Here is a 15,873-nt window from a genome sequence, read left to right on the forward strand (position 1 = left end):
CCGGAGGAGGTGACCGGCGTTCTCCTGCCCAGCCAGAGACGGGCCGCAGATAACCGACCGCTCCCGTTCCCGCCAATTGCAGGGCTGCGCTCTCCTACTCCAGCCAATAACCGCTAGGTTCCACTCTGGACCAATAACGTTTCGCGGCGCTCCCCAGCTAGCCAATCACTGGCTGCAGCTTTTCAACCAACCAATGGGCTCCCTCCTACCTCGAAAAGGGTTTACATTCTTATCTACCCAATAGTGAGCGCCTTCTGTCAGCGGCGGACCAATGGGACCCGAGCGGCGAGTGACAGCTGCCCAATGGGGACTGGCGACTCTCCCACCCTGCGGAGCGGGGGGTGGATATCTCCCCGCCGCCGCCTGAGGAATGTCAACTATTCAACATGGAGACGGCGGTTAACAAGCTCGAGGCCATGGTGAGTCCGGGCGGCGCGGGCGGCGGCCGGGTTGCGGGGTGGCCGGATCGGGGGCCGGCGGGGCGGCAGCGGGAGCACCTTGGACGGCGCGGGGCTGAGGGTACGAGGAGGGAGGAGCGCCTAACGGAGGGAAAGCAGAGCGCGGGCGCGGCTGGGGGCGTGAGGGGAAAAGCGGCCGTTCCCCCTTCGCGCCTCCAGCCGCGCCCGCGCCCCATCCGGGCCCTGAGCGGAGCCCGCGCGGCTTTCCCCGGGGCGGCTGCTGTTCGGGTCAGGCGAGTTCGGTCGGGCCGGTCCATTCGGCTCCCCCCACACACCCCGAGCGGGGCGGGGCTTGCTGGTGCCGCTCCATTCACCCCCTCACCGCGGGGGCAGGGCCCGGCCATTTCCCTCTCACCTGGGGGGGGTGGGAGGGATAGGAGGGGCGGGTTCCGCAACGTCCCGGGCGTGATTATTGCTCTCCGCGGCGGGGATACGGGGCCGTGGAGGGGCGCGGCCGGAGCACTCCGGTCCGTTTCGTTTCCTCGTCGTGGTGAGGGGCGGGGGGAGGACGGCGTAGAGCGGAGCGCTCTTAGACTAGTCCATTTTCTCTCAGCGGGGGGCGAGGGTGGAGCTCTCACCTGGGCGGGACCATTTTCCCTGTGGGGGTGCCAAGGGAGGACAGGCCGGCTGGACCTTTAGACTGGTGCCGGTAACGGGGCGATGTGGCGGGATGAATTCTCGCAAGGATGGTTTCCCGCCGCGCCTCGCACTCTGCTGCCTGGGAGGACGGGGCAGGTCCGCGGGTCTCGCAGCGGGCGAGGCGCTGGGCAGCCTCCTGTCGCCGCGCCAGGCCACCCAGCTTCAGGGGTGTGTGAGGGGCCGAAGAGCCAGCGCGACCCCCGCCCGGCCTTAGGTGCCTGAAGAGCAGCGCGCCCACCCGTTCGGCCCTTCTTCCTTGGCGGGGTCTCGGCTACAGCCAGTCCTGAGGAGGGGGGTGGCTTTTCCTTCAGCCATTCAAGTTCGCGTAGCTCTTCACCGCGCTGAACTTCGTTTCAGCACGCTCTGAGCCAGCCCCTGAAGCAAAGACCGAGCTACCTTACGTAATAGCCGCTTCTCTGCCTGCCCCGCTCTCGGAAAAGCAAAGCAAAAAAAAGGCAATGCTGTGCTTTCACATACTGGGAGGCATTGGAAAAGTGTGTCCTTAAAGAGCTAAGTTTCCTATAGTACCCTTCAAATCTTGATCTTCATTTCTGCTTCTATTTAATGTACTTTTTAAAACGCTCTAGGAATATTTTATGCATCCAAATGCTTAATAGAATCTATGTTCTTAAATCCTCACTTAAATTAAAATGGTTGCACTGACATAGTTCTCCAAAATATGATGTTCCCTTGATTTGTCTTGGAAGCTTCCAGAAGTATTTTTGTAATGCTAATTGTTCTAGCAGTAGTGTTGGGTACTTTAATTGTTTAACTACACTTTTCCTCATGGAGAAAAAAAAAAAGTACATTATTCAATACAGAGACAAGAATACAATAGACATATCTTGGGGTTTTTGTCCTCTGGCAATCTTGGTTTCAAGTTTTCACAAAGAAATAAGTAAAAATGAGTTTAATAGCTCCAAGTTCTTATCTGCACACAGTAACATCACCAAAGTGGAATATTCAAGAAAAGAATAGGAGGCACAGTGGAACAACATGACAACGAATGTTGTATATCCCTATTATCCCTTAATGAGTGCTAGGCTTGAATGCACAGGATTGGTGTGCTGCTTAGTGCCCAGTGTTTAAACATGTGGAGTTTCCTTTTCACTTTATCTCTCCTTCAGTCGCTTTTCTCCAGCACCAGCATGACGTGTCTCTTAAATCTTTAGGAAGCAACTGGCCTAAAGTTGCCTAACTGTGAGCTGCTTCTGCCGAACAAGCCTTTGTCACTTCATTGGGTGACCTGCATGTCATTACAACAGTAAGAAGCTTCTGTGCAAATATTTTAAGCTATGATGTTACTTCTGTTTTGAAGTAAAAAATAACAATTTGAATAAATGCCAAAATACCTGCATTAGTTGAAAAATGAGAGAATTCAAATTGTCCTACTTATTTCTCAGGTTTACTGCACTTTAAAAACAAGGTGGTGTGGTTTGGTTTGTTCTTGCTTTGCAGGAACTATGCTTTGAAGCAGGTGGGGTTGCTACTGGACTGCAGTCATCACACTGAATACTTTAAAAGTGCTAACAATAGAGAGTATTTGAATTCAGTGATATGATCCATTCTTGTCAGAGCTCTGAATTTGTTCTGATTTCAAATTCAAAGCCTCAGCCTTGCCCATAGTGTAAGCTTGACCTCTCCATGTCTTTTGGTGGTATTACTATTTTTCAGCGATACCCAAGTTAGATGTTTATTTAATTCATATTATGCTTTATTTATGTGTTTTATTCAAGGTCTTGCTTTCAAGTGATTCTTATTTTAGGACATGTAAAGAGATATTTTTGCCCAGTTAAAGAGGGGCTTTTATGTATGGTAGTGGAAGAAGACAGTCATGGGAAACTGTCTTAGGAGAAGACCAAAACGATCACTGCACAAACAGTTCATAGGTGGAGAGCTTGTTTGGGTCAATTATCTGCACAGATGGTGTGTAACAACTTTGAGATTATAGCTTGGTCTTTCACCCTGTTCTAATTACCTCAAGCCAGTTGAAACTGATTTTTATTTTATTTTGTTAATCTTACATTTTTCTGATTGATTCTTATGTTAATTTCTTCTAGCTGCCTTCTGCTTTTACAGCTACCCAAGGGAGGCACAAGGCAGTTGCATTTTCATCTGTTTTGGCTTGGTTTGTTTTCTGCAAAAAAGATGTTTTCTTAAATACACCTCAAACAATTTCACTTCTTAATTTCCTATCTACAAAACTCATTCAATGCAGTATCTCTCTTTGTCATTGTTGAAGCTCATCAGAATATGTCCATTGGCAACTATGTCTCACATTATCATAGCTTCATGTCTTTTCCTTCTGCTTATTGTTTCTTCTTCCTGGGTTTACTGTGAAACCAGCTCTCTCCACAGAAGTGTGATAAAATAACACTTCTTATTTCCCTGGAGATTTTGACATGCATTTCATGGAAAGCTTGAATTTAGTCTCATGGAACCAGGGATAAACTAATTTGTAGGAGCTTAGAAAGAACAATGCGTACGAAAAGACCAGGTAATCGATGGTGATTTGGGACTACTGCTCAAAATAGTCAGCTCAGAGAAGAGCTGAATGAACCACAACATCTACCATATGAGATTCATCAGGCAAAAGATTGTAAAGCTGACTTATTAGCAATTTAAATAAGAATACTGGGTGCCATATTTTAGGACTTGGGCACCTGAGACGGTGCTGCACAAGTGCTCTTTGATGCCAGTTGGGACTGGAGATCTTTCCAACAGCTTCAACAAACACTGAGTCAGACCTCCAATGAAAATCCAGTACATAGTGTTGCTGGTGATCAAGCTATTCTTCTGTCCAACCATAATTTCATTATCTTTTACTGCTCAGGACTTCACATCCTGAGCTGGTGCCTTCCAGTGCACACTTCAGCAGTCTGCACAGAGGAATTTTGTGGACCTGATAACTAACAGATAAAGTGTTAGATGCGCTGTGAGTGCTTCATTCAGAGCTATTCAGTTAATTTCTACCACTGTGGTTTTGGTATAGTGATCTCCTTTTTTCTTTTGAGTGGTGTCTGTCCAGTGCCCTTTTTATGTTGTACTACTAGTGATCATGCACAAAAAGCAGTGCAATGTTAAAAGGGCATTGGCCAGCAATACTATCAGCGTTGTTCTTGCTTTTCTAAAGAGTCTAAAGTTACTGTTGTCTGTCTGAGACCAGAAGGTAATTTGAAAAACATCTGTGAAATGGGATTGCAGGTGTGGAGTTAACTTAGGTTGTTGCTGTGTGTGCATCGGCAATCATCCATTTCTCCACTCCCCCTCTTATGTTGCATTTTGTTGTTAAATCCTGGCACCTTCAAACCCAAAGAGTTCTCTGAATTTTTATATGATGTTATTGGTTTGTTACACACTTTGAGATTTATGCAACACACCCCCACTCTGACTGGTAACCCCAGTGGTCATGCACATCCGCAGTGCTGGAAAATGAGTATGCATTTGAGTGTATTTTAAAGTGATTCACCACCTGCAAATGAGAAGAATAAACTCTGGTGTCCAGAAAATGTTCCCTGTAATACAGTTTGAGAGCATCTGTCTAATAGCAGTTTGGAATCTTTGCTTGCTATGAGGCAAATCTAAAAACACAGAGATTTGGAAATGTAGTTTCCAGTTAAGAGAACCACATGGCTTGAAATTGAATTTCTGACAGATCTGTTGAGCATTTTCTTGGGTGTTTTATTTTTTCCCCCTTTTGGTAAGTGGGATTATGAATAATAGTAATGTCTTGAAATACGTGAGTGCTTGTGTGTCTGTATCAGGACTCTGTGAACATGAACATGAACCTTTCCATGATCCCCAGAAACCACTGCCTGACTCAACTTACTTTTTCTGATCCATCTTTTGAGTGTATGGATGACTTGTACAGGATTCTTGCTGCTAACAAATGCTCTGACTTTATTGCACTACTGTACTTCACAGCTAGCAGTGCAATAGTATTGTCAAAGCATCTGAAAGCAGAGCACCCAGCGATGGCTTCAGTCCTGCCTCACACTTTCTAATGCTTTCTTCTAAGCCTGTGCCTTAATGACAAATTTATGTTTCAACAACTGCTGTAGCATTGTTGTACAATACTCAGTACCCCAAGGATCCTAACCTGTAATGTTGAGATTCCTACAGGTATGTGTTTCTTGAAATACAGCAAGAAATAAATATATTCCTCATTTTTTTCCTTTACTTTATGGCAGTGCTTATAAACATGCTTTGAAATTGCTGATGATAAATTCTCCTTCTTTTAGAGCTGAAATACTTTCAGTGATAACTGAACTGTGTTAATATTTCCATTAAGCACAAATCTTACAATTATAGATAAGCATTCAGCTTCACATTAAATTTTTAATGTCTGGAATCAGAGTAGCAGCATGGTATTAGTGGCTTACTGTCATTCTGCAAACCTCAAATTATCACTATTGAGTCTTTCAGGAACAGAGCTTTATGTGTAATTTTAAAAACAACACATTTTCACTGTCTGCTTTCCCAGTAATTAATAATCAGATGGAGGAGTTGGAGAAAAGCAAAAAATAAATATCTTTTTGAGGTGTTTGCTTCTAGAAATTAGAACCTAAAAATGTTTGCTAGGGGAGGAGAACAGGAGCAATTGAGCAGTTAGGGAAAAATCCCTGATGAACTCTATAAAAATATGTAGTGTAATAAAAAGTATTTTATTCTCCTGGGTTTTTTTTATGACTGGTTTCTGGGATGTGGGAAGGAGTTTTGCTGGGCAGATGTTAAGTTATGGGAGTAAGGGATGAAAGCTTTTGCTTTGAGTTATTAGATGCTCAAGGACATGACTAGGTTGATTTTTCCCCTTTTTTAGGGTATTTGAAGATTTGCTGAAGGTGTGTTCATAGACATTAAAGATGATACATTTTCAGTACACCAGCAAGGGGATTTTACCTGTAGAATATTTTGGATCTAACACTACTCCTTAAGGCTAGCTGAAATTCCAGACCCTCAAAGGTACTGTGGCAGCTCCTGAAGGTGGATCCCAAGGCTCATGCTTAAAACAAACATCTTTTTAGCATCCAGGCCTGGCTACAGGCTACATCCAAAGACCTCTGGAGCTGGTCACTTTAGCTACCAGTATAACACTGCTGGTTAGTACTTTGGGATACAGTTGTGAATGTTTTCACAATATTCATGGAGGAATATGTGATTTGTGTCAAGTAAGGTTCAGTGAATATAGTTTGGAAGATCATTTTCAAGGGACTTGATTTGACCTCTTATTAGACAAACCATAGATAAAGGTGGCCTTGCCTGGCTCTGCCTTGGAATGTGTGTGTCAGGTAAGTATGTAGGAGTTCTGCGGTGTTCTGTGAGAAAGATGCTTTTCCTCTCTGATCCTTTTTTTCCTCCTGAGCACTTCAGAACATTCTGGGGGCTTATTATCATGTCCTGCCTTCTATTTAACATAAGTCTGTTTATGTAAATGAGATAGCTATATAAGAAGGAGAGAGAAACTATTTTTTTTTGCTGTATTTTCGTCCCTTTTTCTCAGCCCAGCATGCTGCTTTCTTTGCTTGTGTCTTTATTCCCAATAAAATTTTAAAAGACATTTTTGGCTAGTTTGTTCACTACACAGTTAACAAGCACAGCTTTGTTTTGGTCCTTAAAAAAAGTTGCAATTAGTACTCCAGGGTTAATCTTAATATAAACAGTCAACCCCGCACCAAGTTAAGTAAGTTAGAATTATTTTTAATTTGCTTTCATCATAGTCTCTTTTGTGACTATAAAATCCTTATTACATTAAGAAGTTCATGAGTTGTTTGTGAATTGGAAAAACTCTCTTCCTTTAAAGCAGAAGTCCTTAATAGATATTAAAATTGCAGACTAAAATTAATTAAGTAATAATGCTATCAGCAGGCTGTTTTATAAGGCAATTAGATAATTCTCTGGTGGCTTATTTATCCCAAGGAAATAAATGTGATGTCATCAATTTTATTATCTATTTATCAGTCTGGTTTATTGGGGACTAATAAAATGCATTATGGGTATTAAAACCATCTGAGAGGATGCATTTTGAATATAATTAATAATAAAACCTCTGTTGATGTGCATGGATCCTGAATACTTGTTCATCATTTCTGCTCTGTAAATAACTTAAGAGTTGCAGTTTTGCTAACAGAACTTTGAGTGGTTGAAAAGAAAAGCAACTACCCAAGAAAAAGCTTTAAAAATTAATGGAAAATCATAGAATAGAATAGAATTGTTAAGGTTGGAAGGGACCTCAAGGATCATCTAGTTCCAACCCCTCTGCCATGGACAGGGACACCTCACACTAGAGCAGGTTGCTCAGAGCCATATCCAGCCTGGCCTTAAAAACATCCAGGGATGGGGCTTCTACAACCTCCTTGGGCAACCTCTTCCAGTGTCTCACCACCCTCAGGGTGAAAAATTTCTTCCTAACAACCAATCTGAATCAATCCATTTCTATTTTTTTTTTTTACATTCCCCCTAGTCCTATCCCTACCTGACACCCCAAAAAGTCCCTCCCCAGCTTTCTTGTAGCCCCTCTTCAGAAATGGGAGGCCACAATAAGGTTTCCTAGGAGCCTTCTCTTCTCCAGACTGAACAGCCCCAACTCTCTCAGTCTGTCCTCATAGGAGAGGTGCTCCAGCCCTCTGATCATCCTCATGACCCTTCTATGGATAATTAATATCTCAGGAAAAAGGGGGAAAAAAAAGCAAGCATCTCCTGTATTCAGTGAAGATCAGCTAATAAAAAAGACGCATGTTCTTTCTTTTCTACTGATACAACTTTACGTCTTTGGTGTAGTGCTTCATCTTGAGATGTTTGGCACTGAAAGGGCCTATAGCACAGGAAGGGATGGAAATGATTCCATGCGTTTTGGGGAGCTGCACAAAAAAGGCACTGATGGCAAGATGCACAAAGAAGAGTTAGACAAATGGAAAGAGGGTAAAATTGACAGAAGTGTGAGTGTGTAACTCCTACGCGTGAGAGGAAAATGGTTCGGTCTGAAAGTGTAATGCTTTATATTTTTCAGGCTAGAAGTGTGTCAGCAGAATTGGCAAATGTTAGCTAATGGGATAGACTGGAGGAACAGAAACAACTCTGATAGTACAGGAGCCTTTAAAAGGGAGGCAGCTGGCTTCTGCTTTCTTCAAATACAGGAAATGCAAATGGTTGGGTTTTGTCTGCAATTTTTGTGTTTTACTACTGTGTGGCTGACCTTAAATATTTTAGTTCCAGAAGGCAGAGTCTGATCTGGATTATATTCAACACAGAGTGGAGTATGAAATAAGGAAAAGTCTTCCTGATGATTCAGCAGCAGAGGTAGTATTTTCAGATTAAATTAATCAATTTTATTTCATTTTGCAAGAAGTTGGTAATAAATGGGTAATCTTTAACCCTAAAATATATGTGACTGTTCTTTTATTTAGTTGTTACTATTCTAAAGTTTTTCTTGCTACATAGATAAACATAACTGGCCTAATATGAATTCAGCACAGAAACCACAAAACTTCCTTGATTCTTGGTAGAGAGAAATTCTCCACATTCTGCATTGAGAAATGAGCAGTGGTGTTGACACCTACATGTAAGAGACTGATTCCAATCTAAGCTGAAATGCACCCTTGCTCAAGGAGAAACCTGCTAACAAGCAATAACTAAATTCAAATTTGTGGGAGAGAAGAAAGGAAGAGGAAAACAATAAATAGCATGTGAAGGATTTTATAAATTAGTGCCTGTGTCCATGTATATTGAAACAGAGTGGGAAAATAATCTTTTCTTTTAGAAGCCCCTAACTAAGTCCAACTCAAAAAAGCCATTAAAATTCAACAACACAATAAATTTATCTTCCTCTATTTGGTATGGAACCCCAGAGTGGTGGTTTTTTATTATCGTTATCTATCATTTTTGCTTATGAGAAAAGTCTGGACTAAACAGATGCTCCCAGCTACACTTCTCATTGTAAGGGGTCATTTCACCTTAAATTTTAGTGGCTCTAACACCTGTGCTTGTAACTGGCATGTGGCTACATTGATTTTTATCTTCTTAAATAGTTTTAATGTACTTTTAATTTCTACCCAGGAAAATGCGTTTGCTATCCTGGAAGAACTCGCAGCGGTGAAATCTCATTATAAAACTTTGTGTATGAAGCTGGACAAAATTTATGCAGAGCAGAGCGAATCTATGGCAGCCATTCGTGCTGCTACAGAGAACACCACAAAGATGGTTCAGGCATTACAGCAACATGCTGAGGTAGGGTTTTCTTTTCAATCACTGGGGTTTCACTGCTGTCATGAACATGTATTTGTGTGGCCTTTGCATCAACATGGAGGTGTTCAAGAAAGGTGTGGGCATGGCACTTTGGGATGTGGTTTAATTTGGCTAATGGCCATGGTGATGTTAGGTCAGTAGTTGGACTGGATGATCTTGGAGGTCTTTTCCAACCAAACCAATTCTATTTGCAGACTTTTGGGACTCTCTTAGAAGATAAGAAGGCTATTTACATGAAGAGATGAGTGCAAGAGGGGAGCTGGCTTTGTAAAGCAACAGTTAAGCTAGTGGTACTCAGTTTGAGCTGAAGTAACGTCATCATAGTGTGACTAGAGTGACACAGCTTTGAATAGGTTCATAGACATCTGTGCACAGTTGTGTCCCAGGTTTGTACTGACAGTTTTGAAAAGTAGCCATCTTAAAGAATTTCCAACATGAACCCAAATTTGAAAGGCAAAAAAGCTTTTAGATAGCAAATGTGTTTGCACTGTCTAAAGTAAGCTAAACATAATGTGTTGCAACACCTGTGGAGCAGTTGCTATTAGAGCAAAGAAATAAGTTTTTCTCAGTATAATGCCTATCTATTAAAAAAAAAAAAAAGCCTAAACAACACATTTTCCTAAGTGGTCTTCAGACAGGTTTTTTTAAGAGGTTGTGAAAGCATTAATTTTGTCCCTTTACAAATAAGGTGATTTAGCTACAACAAACTAACTGATAGTCTAGTGGCAAGGACAGAACTGGTGTGACTAAAACACATTCCCAGATCTTAGCTCTCACTTTAACGTTCTAACGACAGTGCCCCGAGATTATGTTTAATCTGCCAGCAGCTCAAGATAAGTTACTGGAGAGTCTTTATAGATAACAAGTACTGTGCAATGATTTAATAGACAGTAGTTACATGTCACAGAAAGGAAAACATTTTCTCTCCCTGTTTTCCAAGGATATGCTGCCAAGAATAATTTCATATTAGGGTTTTGTTAAAGTGGAAGATTCTTCTCTGGAGTTGTGTAAGAGGGACTTTTTACAAAGGCATGGAGTGACAGGACGAGGGGTAAAGGTTTCGAACTGGATGAAGCTGGATTTAGAATAGACATTAGGAGGAAATTTTTTCTCATGAGGGTGGTAAAGCACTGGAACAGGTTGCCCAGAGAAGTTGTGGAAGCTCCACCCGTGGAAGTGTTCAAAACTGGGTTGGATGGAGCCTTGAGCAACCTGGTCTAGTAATAGGTGTCCCTGCCCATGGCAGAGGGTTGGACCTAGATGATCTTTAAAATCCCTTCCAACCCAAACCATTCTGTAATAGTCACACTTTTTAGATAAAGATTTTTCTTGTACTTTGTCTATTTCCTAAACCAAGGATGGGTTAACTATTATGGAGAAATGTTAAGTATTTAATTGAAATGCTTCTTTTTATTGAATAATGTATTTTCTTTCTGTTTAAACATGTATAATATTGATGTTAAAGCAATATTATAGTTGGATTTATCAAAAATACTTTGCTTTCATGTGAAGGCAAGTAGAAGTCTACTACTAGTTTCCATGAGAAAAAGGCTGCACAAATATTGAGTTCTTCTGTAAATATCATCACCCTAGGAACTGAAAGTATCACACTTCTCTGTGTTTGGGTTTTTTTTAGCACTTACCTCTGTCAGAAGAAGAACAGACTGCAGCACAGCAGTTAACCTGCGAAACTGTTAAAAAAACGGAATCGCTGATGAAAGAGGTAATTAGGCCACAGAGTGTCAGTATTCCAGAAACCATTAATCCCGAGTAGCTCAGCTGAAGTCAGAAGGATGGTTTTGTGGCTTAATACCTCCCAAATCAATGGAGTTTTCCACCAATGGGACTACAGTTTCTAACAAGCCTTTTTTTTTTTAATTGTATACTGATTAAGCTTATGGTTTGTTCCAATTAAATTGTCCACAAATTAAAAATTTGCTTTGACAAGAGACTTGTTTTTTAATTGGGATATGTTTATCTTTCTTTTCAGAGATGTGTAGTTGGTTGCTCTTGTCCATCCTGTTTCTCTGTTAACACATTTGGGTGGGAGTGAAGGATGTAATTGATTCAAGCCAGTGTATACCAAAATGGAGAGAAATGTAATTTCCTGTAAAATATCAAATAAACTTTGCAATGTGAGTGACAATAAGTATGTTCTAACTGTGGTGCAGTAGAAGACAGAGCTAAACAAGTACTTGTTAAAAAGTCTCACATTCTCTCATAACTACTCAAAGCACAAACTTCTAATATTAACTGCAAAGATTTGGTCTGGGTCTCTTATTGAAGGCAAACTATTAAAGAAGGTTAATAGAATGCAGTTATCTTATTGACCTTATCTTCTTCTATGTGTCTTCTCACTACTCTTCTGCCAAAGGGTGCCTTGCTTTCTGCCCCTTTATTGCCACCATTGCTTTGCATGAAAGCCATTCAGCATCTTGCAGCTTCATTCACTCTTTGCAAGAATCTTTGTCTACCTTGATAAATGCTCTCAATTTCTGCCCTTCCATTATTTAATTCTAAAGTGCTTAAGATACTACTGGCATAAACCAGCCCAATGTAGTTATATGCTGCTGTGGCCAGTTTAATTGGTGTCAGCCCCTATGTTGTTGTTGTGTTTTAAAGATGTTCTCTGAGAGACAGAAAGAATGAAGAGGTGTCACCCAGGCTCTGGGATTTTTTTGTCAGTGCTGTATTTTCTGGCTGAGTTAGATTTAGCTACCTTCAGCTTGTCAGAGCTGTCAGCTTCTGAAGGCTGCTTGAGAATAGAGAAGCCATCTTCTTCCTTTCCTGCATGTGCAGTGCTTTCAGCTATATCCATACTGCAATGCAAAGGAGAAAGCTGAAGAGGCTCATCTGACTTGCATATAAATCCTTCTGTATCCATTTCTTACTTATTTTTACTTGAAAGCAGGATTTGTTTAATGCCTAAGATTTTGTAGTTGACTTCAGTGGCTGCAAGATCCTTGGTTATCCGATAGCAGAATGTAATTACTTGTGCAGAAATGGAATGGGAACAAATAATTTCTGAACAAAATTTCAACAAATCCTGACATTATCTCTTGATTATTTTTTTTAGCCATTTTTCTGAGAATCTGCAGTTTGTGGCTCAACTAAGTGCAGAAACAGTAATCTTCCTGCTGTTTTCTTTGTCTGTTCCTTGTCTGATCACCCCCCCATAAGCAAGCTTTTTGAATAGTACTGAACTTTCCTAAGGTTTCTATCTCTAGTATTTAACTCTAATAGCTCTGTGCTATTTAAACATCCCAGTTACTAATCTAGGATTCAGGGAGTAATGAATTAAACTCTTTTACTTTCTGAAAAGGCAGATACTGTAAATAAGATGACAAATAAGGACTGATTTATCCTGAGCTCAGTGGGGCCAAAATCTCACAGTATATGGGGACAGGCCTAGGTATGGTTTCTGAGCTCTTTCATTATGAAAATGTACAGCCCAAATTCACTCTGAAGCACTGCTAAGTACTGGGTGTATGTGTAGTGCAGAAGCCAGACTTTAATAGAAACAAGTGAGCCCTTAGTTATATTCCATGTATAGTTCCATCTCTCTGGGAGTTTTTCTTGCTTTTGATGGAAGTGTTTATGGTCTGGAAGAAATGGTGTGCTAGTCTTAACCACAGCAATTGCTCTGGTTTAATCCATTTATTCCTCCTTATAGAATGGAATTTCCCTAGTTCTCTAGGGGTTTTGTTGTGTTGCTTTTATTTTTTTTTTCTTCAGTCACTGACAGATCAGATTTTATTAATCCCCATCAACTCTCAAATTCAATTATTTTTCCATGGTTCTGCAGATAAAATGACAGTTTGAAGGCAGTACCTTTTTTCTCTTCTTCTTCCTGCTGAAAAATCCTCCTTTAGAATCCTTTAGGGGGAGTTTTTGAAATGTAATGAAAGTACTTTCTAACTTTGGCCTAATTTCTGAAGAAAAAAGTCAAACCAGTGACTGAGGAAACACTTGTGACTGTACCAAGGAGTATAAAAAGTACTGTAAAGCTAGCAGACTTGAACAATTTGTACAGGGAATTATTTATCCACTTAATTGTAAATAAGAAAAGAAATACTTAAAGCCATTCTTTAGTAAAAATGTTATGAGCTGTAAAGGAATCCAGCCTTTTCAAACTGACCAAATCCAGCTAGTTAACCATTTCCTGCTATATTCTAATTTCACTGTTAGCTTTTATTCCCCTATACCTTTCCTTGTTAGGCCATCAGTCAAAACGTCCTATGTTAATTTGTATAAAAATGGCTTCTATGAGTTGATCATTTTTAGAACTGCATGTCAAGTTCTTCAAAACCAGATTTTTTTTACTTTAGTTTCACTGTACAGATGTCCCAAACTTGGTGTATTCAGGAAAGTTTTGCTGACACAGTCATACCACCAAACCCTTTTAGCTTTTGGAATCTGCACCCAGCCTGGAAAAGCAAAGCCCTGATGCTAAACCCTGACCCTTGCCCTCTCTGCATCAACCCCTCCTGCCTCTCCCAGCCTTGACCCCTGTCTCGGATGTGTGCTACAGATTTCTTGCAGGCTGGTGTTAAAAATGAGAAAGTTTTTTTTAACTGAGGAATTCTGTCTGTTTAACCCTAAGGTTGGATTAGCAAATGACTGTTCTCAATTTGAAGTAGCACAGAAAAGTTGACGACAATCTGAATAAGCCTGCAAATTACAGAGCACTAGCAGCAACCATTCATTAAACACTACGTGCTTTTAGCCTTCTTCTGCCAGAGCTGATGGTTGATAGCCTGCTTTGCTAGAGTTTGCTTTTCTCTTACAGAGCAGCACTGAGTGTTTGGCAGATGAAGAGACTTCAAGCATACAAATCTTGAAAGAACTTGTGTTGCGGAACCTGACAAAGCAGGAAAGGTCGTATTAGTGGTGTAAAAGAAAGCTCAGGCCATTCTCATTTGACACACAGGCATCTCATGCACAGCTCCTGGATTATTACCAGCAAGGATTTTTGTGGTCTCTGTGACTTCCAAGTGCCCTGCTGGAAAGCTGTTAATGCTTCTCTGTACACCTTCTGTTTATAAAACTTATAATGGGAGAGTTAAAAAAAGTCAAGGTTGGTGTTTTCGGTATTTATAGGACTGGCATTGATGCACTTTTGCAGAGTATTGTTAGCCACATGACATTTCCTTGTTCTTGTTTAGATTCCTGAGTGGGTTTTTAAGACAAATAACCCAAGCCACTTAATTGTCCTTACATTCCTGAATAAATGATGAAGGCTAAGGAGATGAGGCTGTAGATTTATTGCACTCTTGTTTATGTGATTCCTGACTCTGAGCCATGCCCTCACCTCTGAACCTGGTCCTTGACCCTTTTCATTTTCCTTTGATGTGAACTGCATTGCGTTGTTTTTTGTTTGTTTTTTTTTTTAAAGTCCAGCAAAACTGCAGACTTCCAGAATAGCTGAGGTTGGAAGGGACCTCTGGAGATTGTCCAGTCCAACCCCCTGCTCAGAGCAGGGCCTACAGCAGGTTACTTAGAGCATTGTCCTGAAAAACTCCGGAGGACAGACCCATGACAAGCTCTGTTGCAGTGTTTGACCACTCTCACAGTAGAAACAAAAGTGGGGCTGTTTTTCATGTTTGATGTTTTTATCTTTATTTCAGCCTGATTTGAGAGAGGAAGATACCTGAAGTTTATTATATTTCTACAGGTTTTGTGAAAAATGATGGCTGTCAAAGGAGAGAAAATTCAATCCATGTCCTTAGGCAGGGAAGGGCTGATTTCTGAACTGATCAATGAACTGGTTGGCCCATTCACTTTGGGAAGAGGAACAAGGTGTGTATTGAAGAAGAATGTAGAGAAAAGGACAGGGATTGCTTGATTCCATGATGTCTGCTGCCTAGAGTACCTGTTTACTGCAGGGTTGCTACCACTTCACAAGCTGATTTAACATTTAATGTTGATCCATTTAGTTTTAGGTAGCTGAGCAGGGAATTGGACTTAATGATGCTTATGGTCCCTTTGAATTTGAGATATTCTGTGGTTGTATTATTTTTAGTGCAGGACTCAACCCTTACTGTCACTACCTTCGGCAGTGTTAAATACTAGGGGAATTTAACTAAAACAATTGAACATACCTATTAGTGGGAAAACAACTGCAGATTGTGCTGCGTGTAACTGAACTGGAGCTGCATCCCTCAGGACAGGCACCTTCTGTTTCTGAAGCCATGTCAGGTGTGGAAATCCATCCCTGCAGCTAGATTTTGTTCAGCGCCGCCTTGCTCGCACTTAAATCTGCCATCAGCACACCGCGAATGCAGAGCTTTGTGTCCGCGAAGCCAACGCGTCCCAGATCCTCGGACGCTGATCGGTCTTCAGCTGCGCTGCGCTGCTCCCTGCCTCGCTGTGTCTCCCGGTGCTTCCCCGCGCCGCTGACCCGTGGGAGGCGCTGCCCTGCCCCCTAGAGGCATGACGGCGCGGTGGCGCATGCGCAGTGCGGCAGTTAGGCACCGCCTGCAGCCCGCGGGGCTGTGGAGGGAGGAGCTGTCCGGCTCCCCGCGAATGTGGCTGG

At 41.6% G+C, this 15,873-nt stretch overlaps 1 protein-coding gene across 1 annotated transcript; it reads left to right on the plus strand.

Moving 5' to 3' along the window:
• The first annotated feature begins 386 nt into the window (after nucleotides 1-386).
• On the plus strand, nucleotides 387-11,472 carry SKA2 (spindle and kinetochore associated complex subunit 2). Its single transcript, XM_054394346.1, has 4 exons — nucleotides 387-419; nucleotides 8,304-8,393; nucleotides 9,150-9,320; nucleotides 10,975-11,472. Exons 1-4 carry the CDS (start codon nucleotides 387-389, stop codon nucleotides 11,110-11,112), a joined length of 432 nt encoding a protein of 143 aa, XP_054250321.1. The 3' UTR covers nucleotides 11,113-11,472.
• The last annotated feature ends 4,401 nt before the right edge of the window (nucleotides 11,473-15,873 follow it).

Source organism: Indicator indicator, chromosome 30 (genome assembly GCF_027791375.1).
Source record: "Indicator indicator isolate 239-I01 chromosome 30, UM_Iind_1.1, whole genome shotgun sequence".
Lineage (NCBI taxonomy): Eukaryota > Metazoa > Chordata > Aves > Piciformes > Indicatoridae > Indicator > Indicator indicator.

Bases quoted from the DNA above. Each gene is read 5' to 3' on its own strand.
- SKA2 (XM_054394346.1), top strand. From the start codon at position 387: ATGGAGACGGCGGTTAACAAGCTCGAGGCCATG. The intron at 8,394-9,149 runs GTAGTATTTTCA...ATTTCTACCCAG, and splicing joins CTGATGATTCAGCAGCAGAG to GAAAATGCGTTTGCTATCCT. The intron at 9,321-10,974 runs GTAGGGTTTTCT...GGTTTTTTTTAG, and splicing joins CATTACAGCAACATGCTGAG to CACTTACCTCTGTCAGAAGA.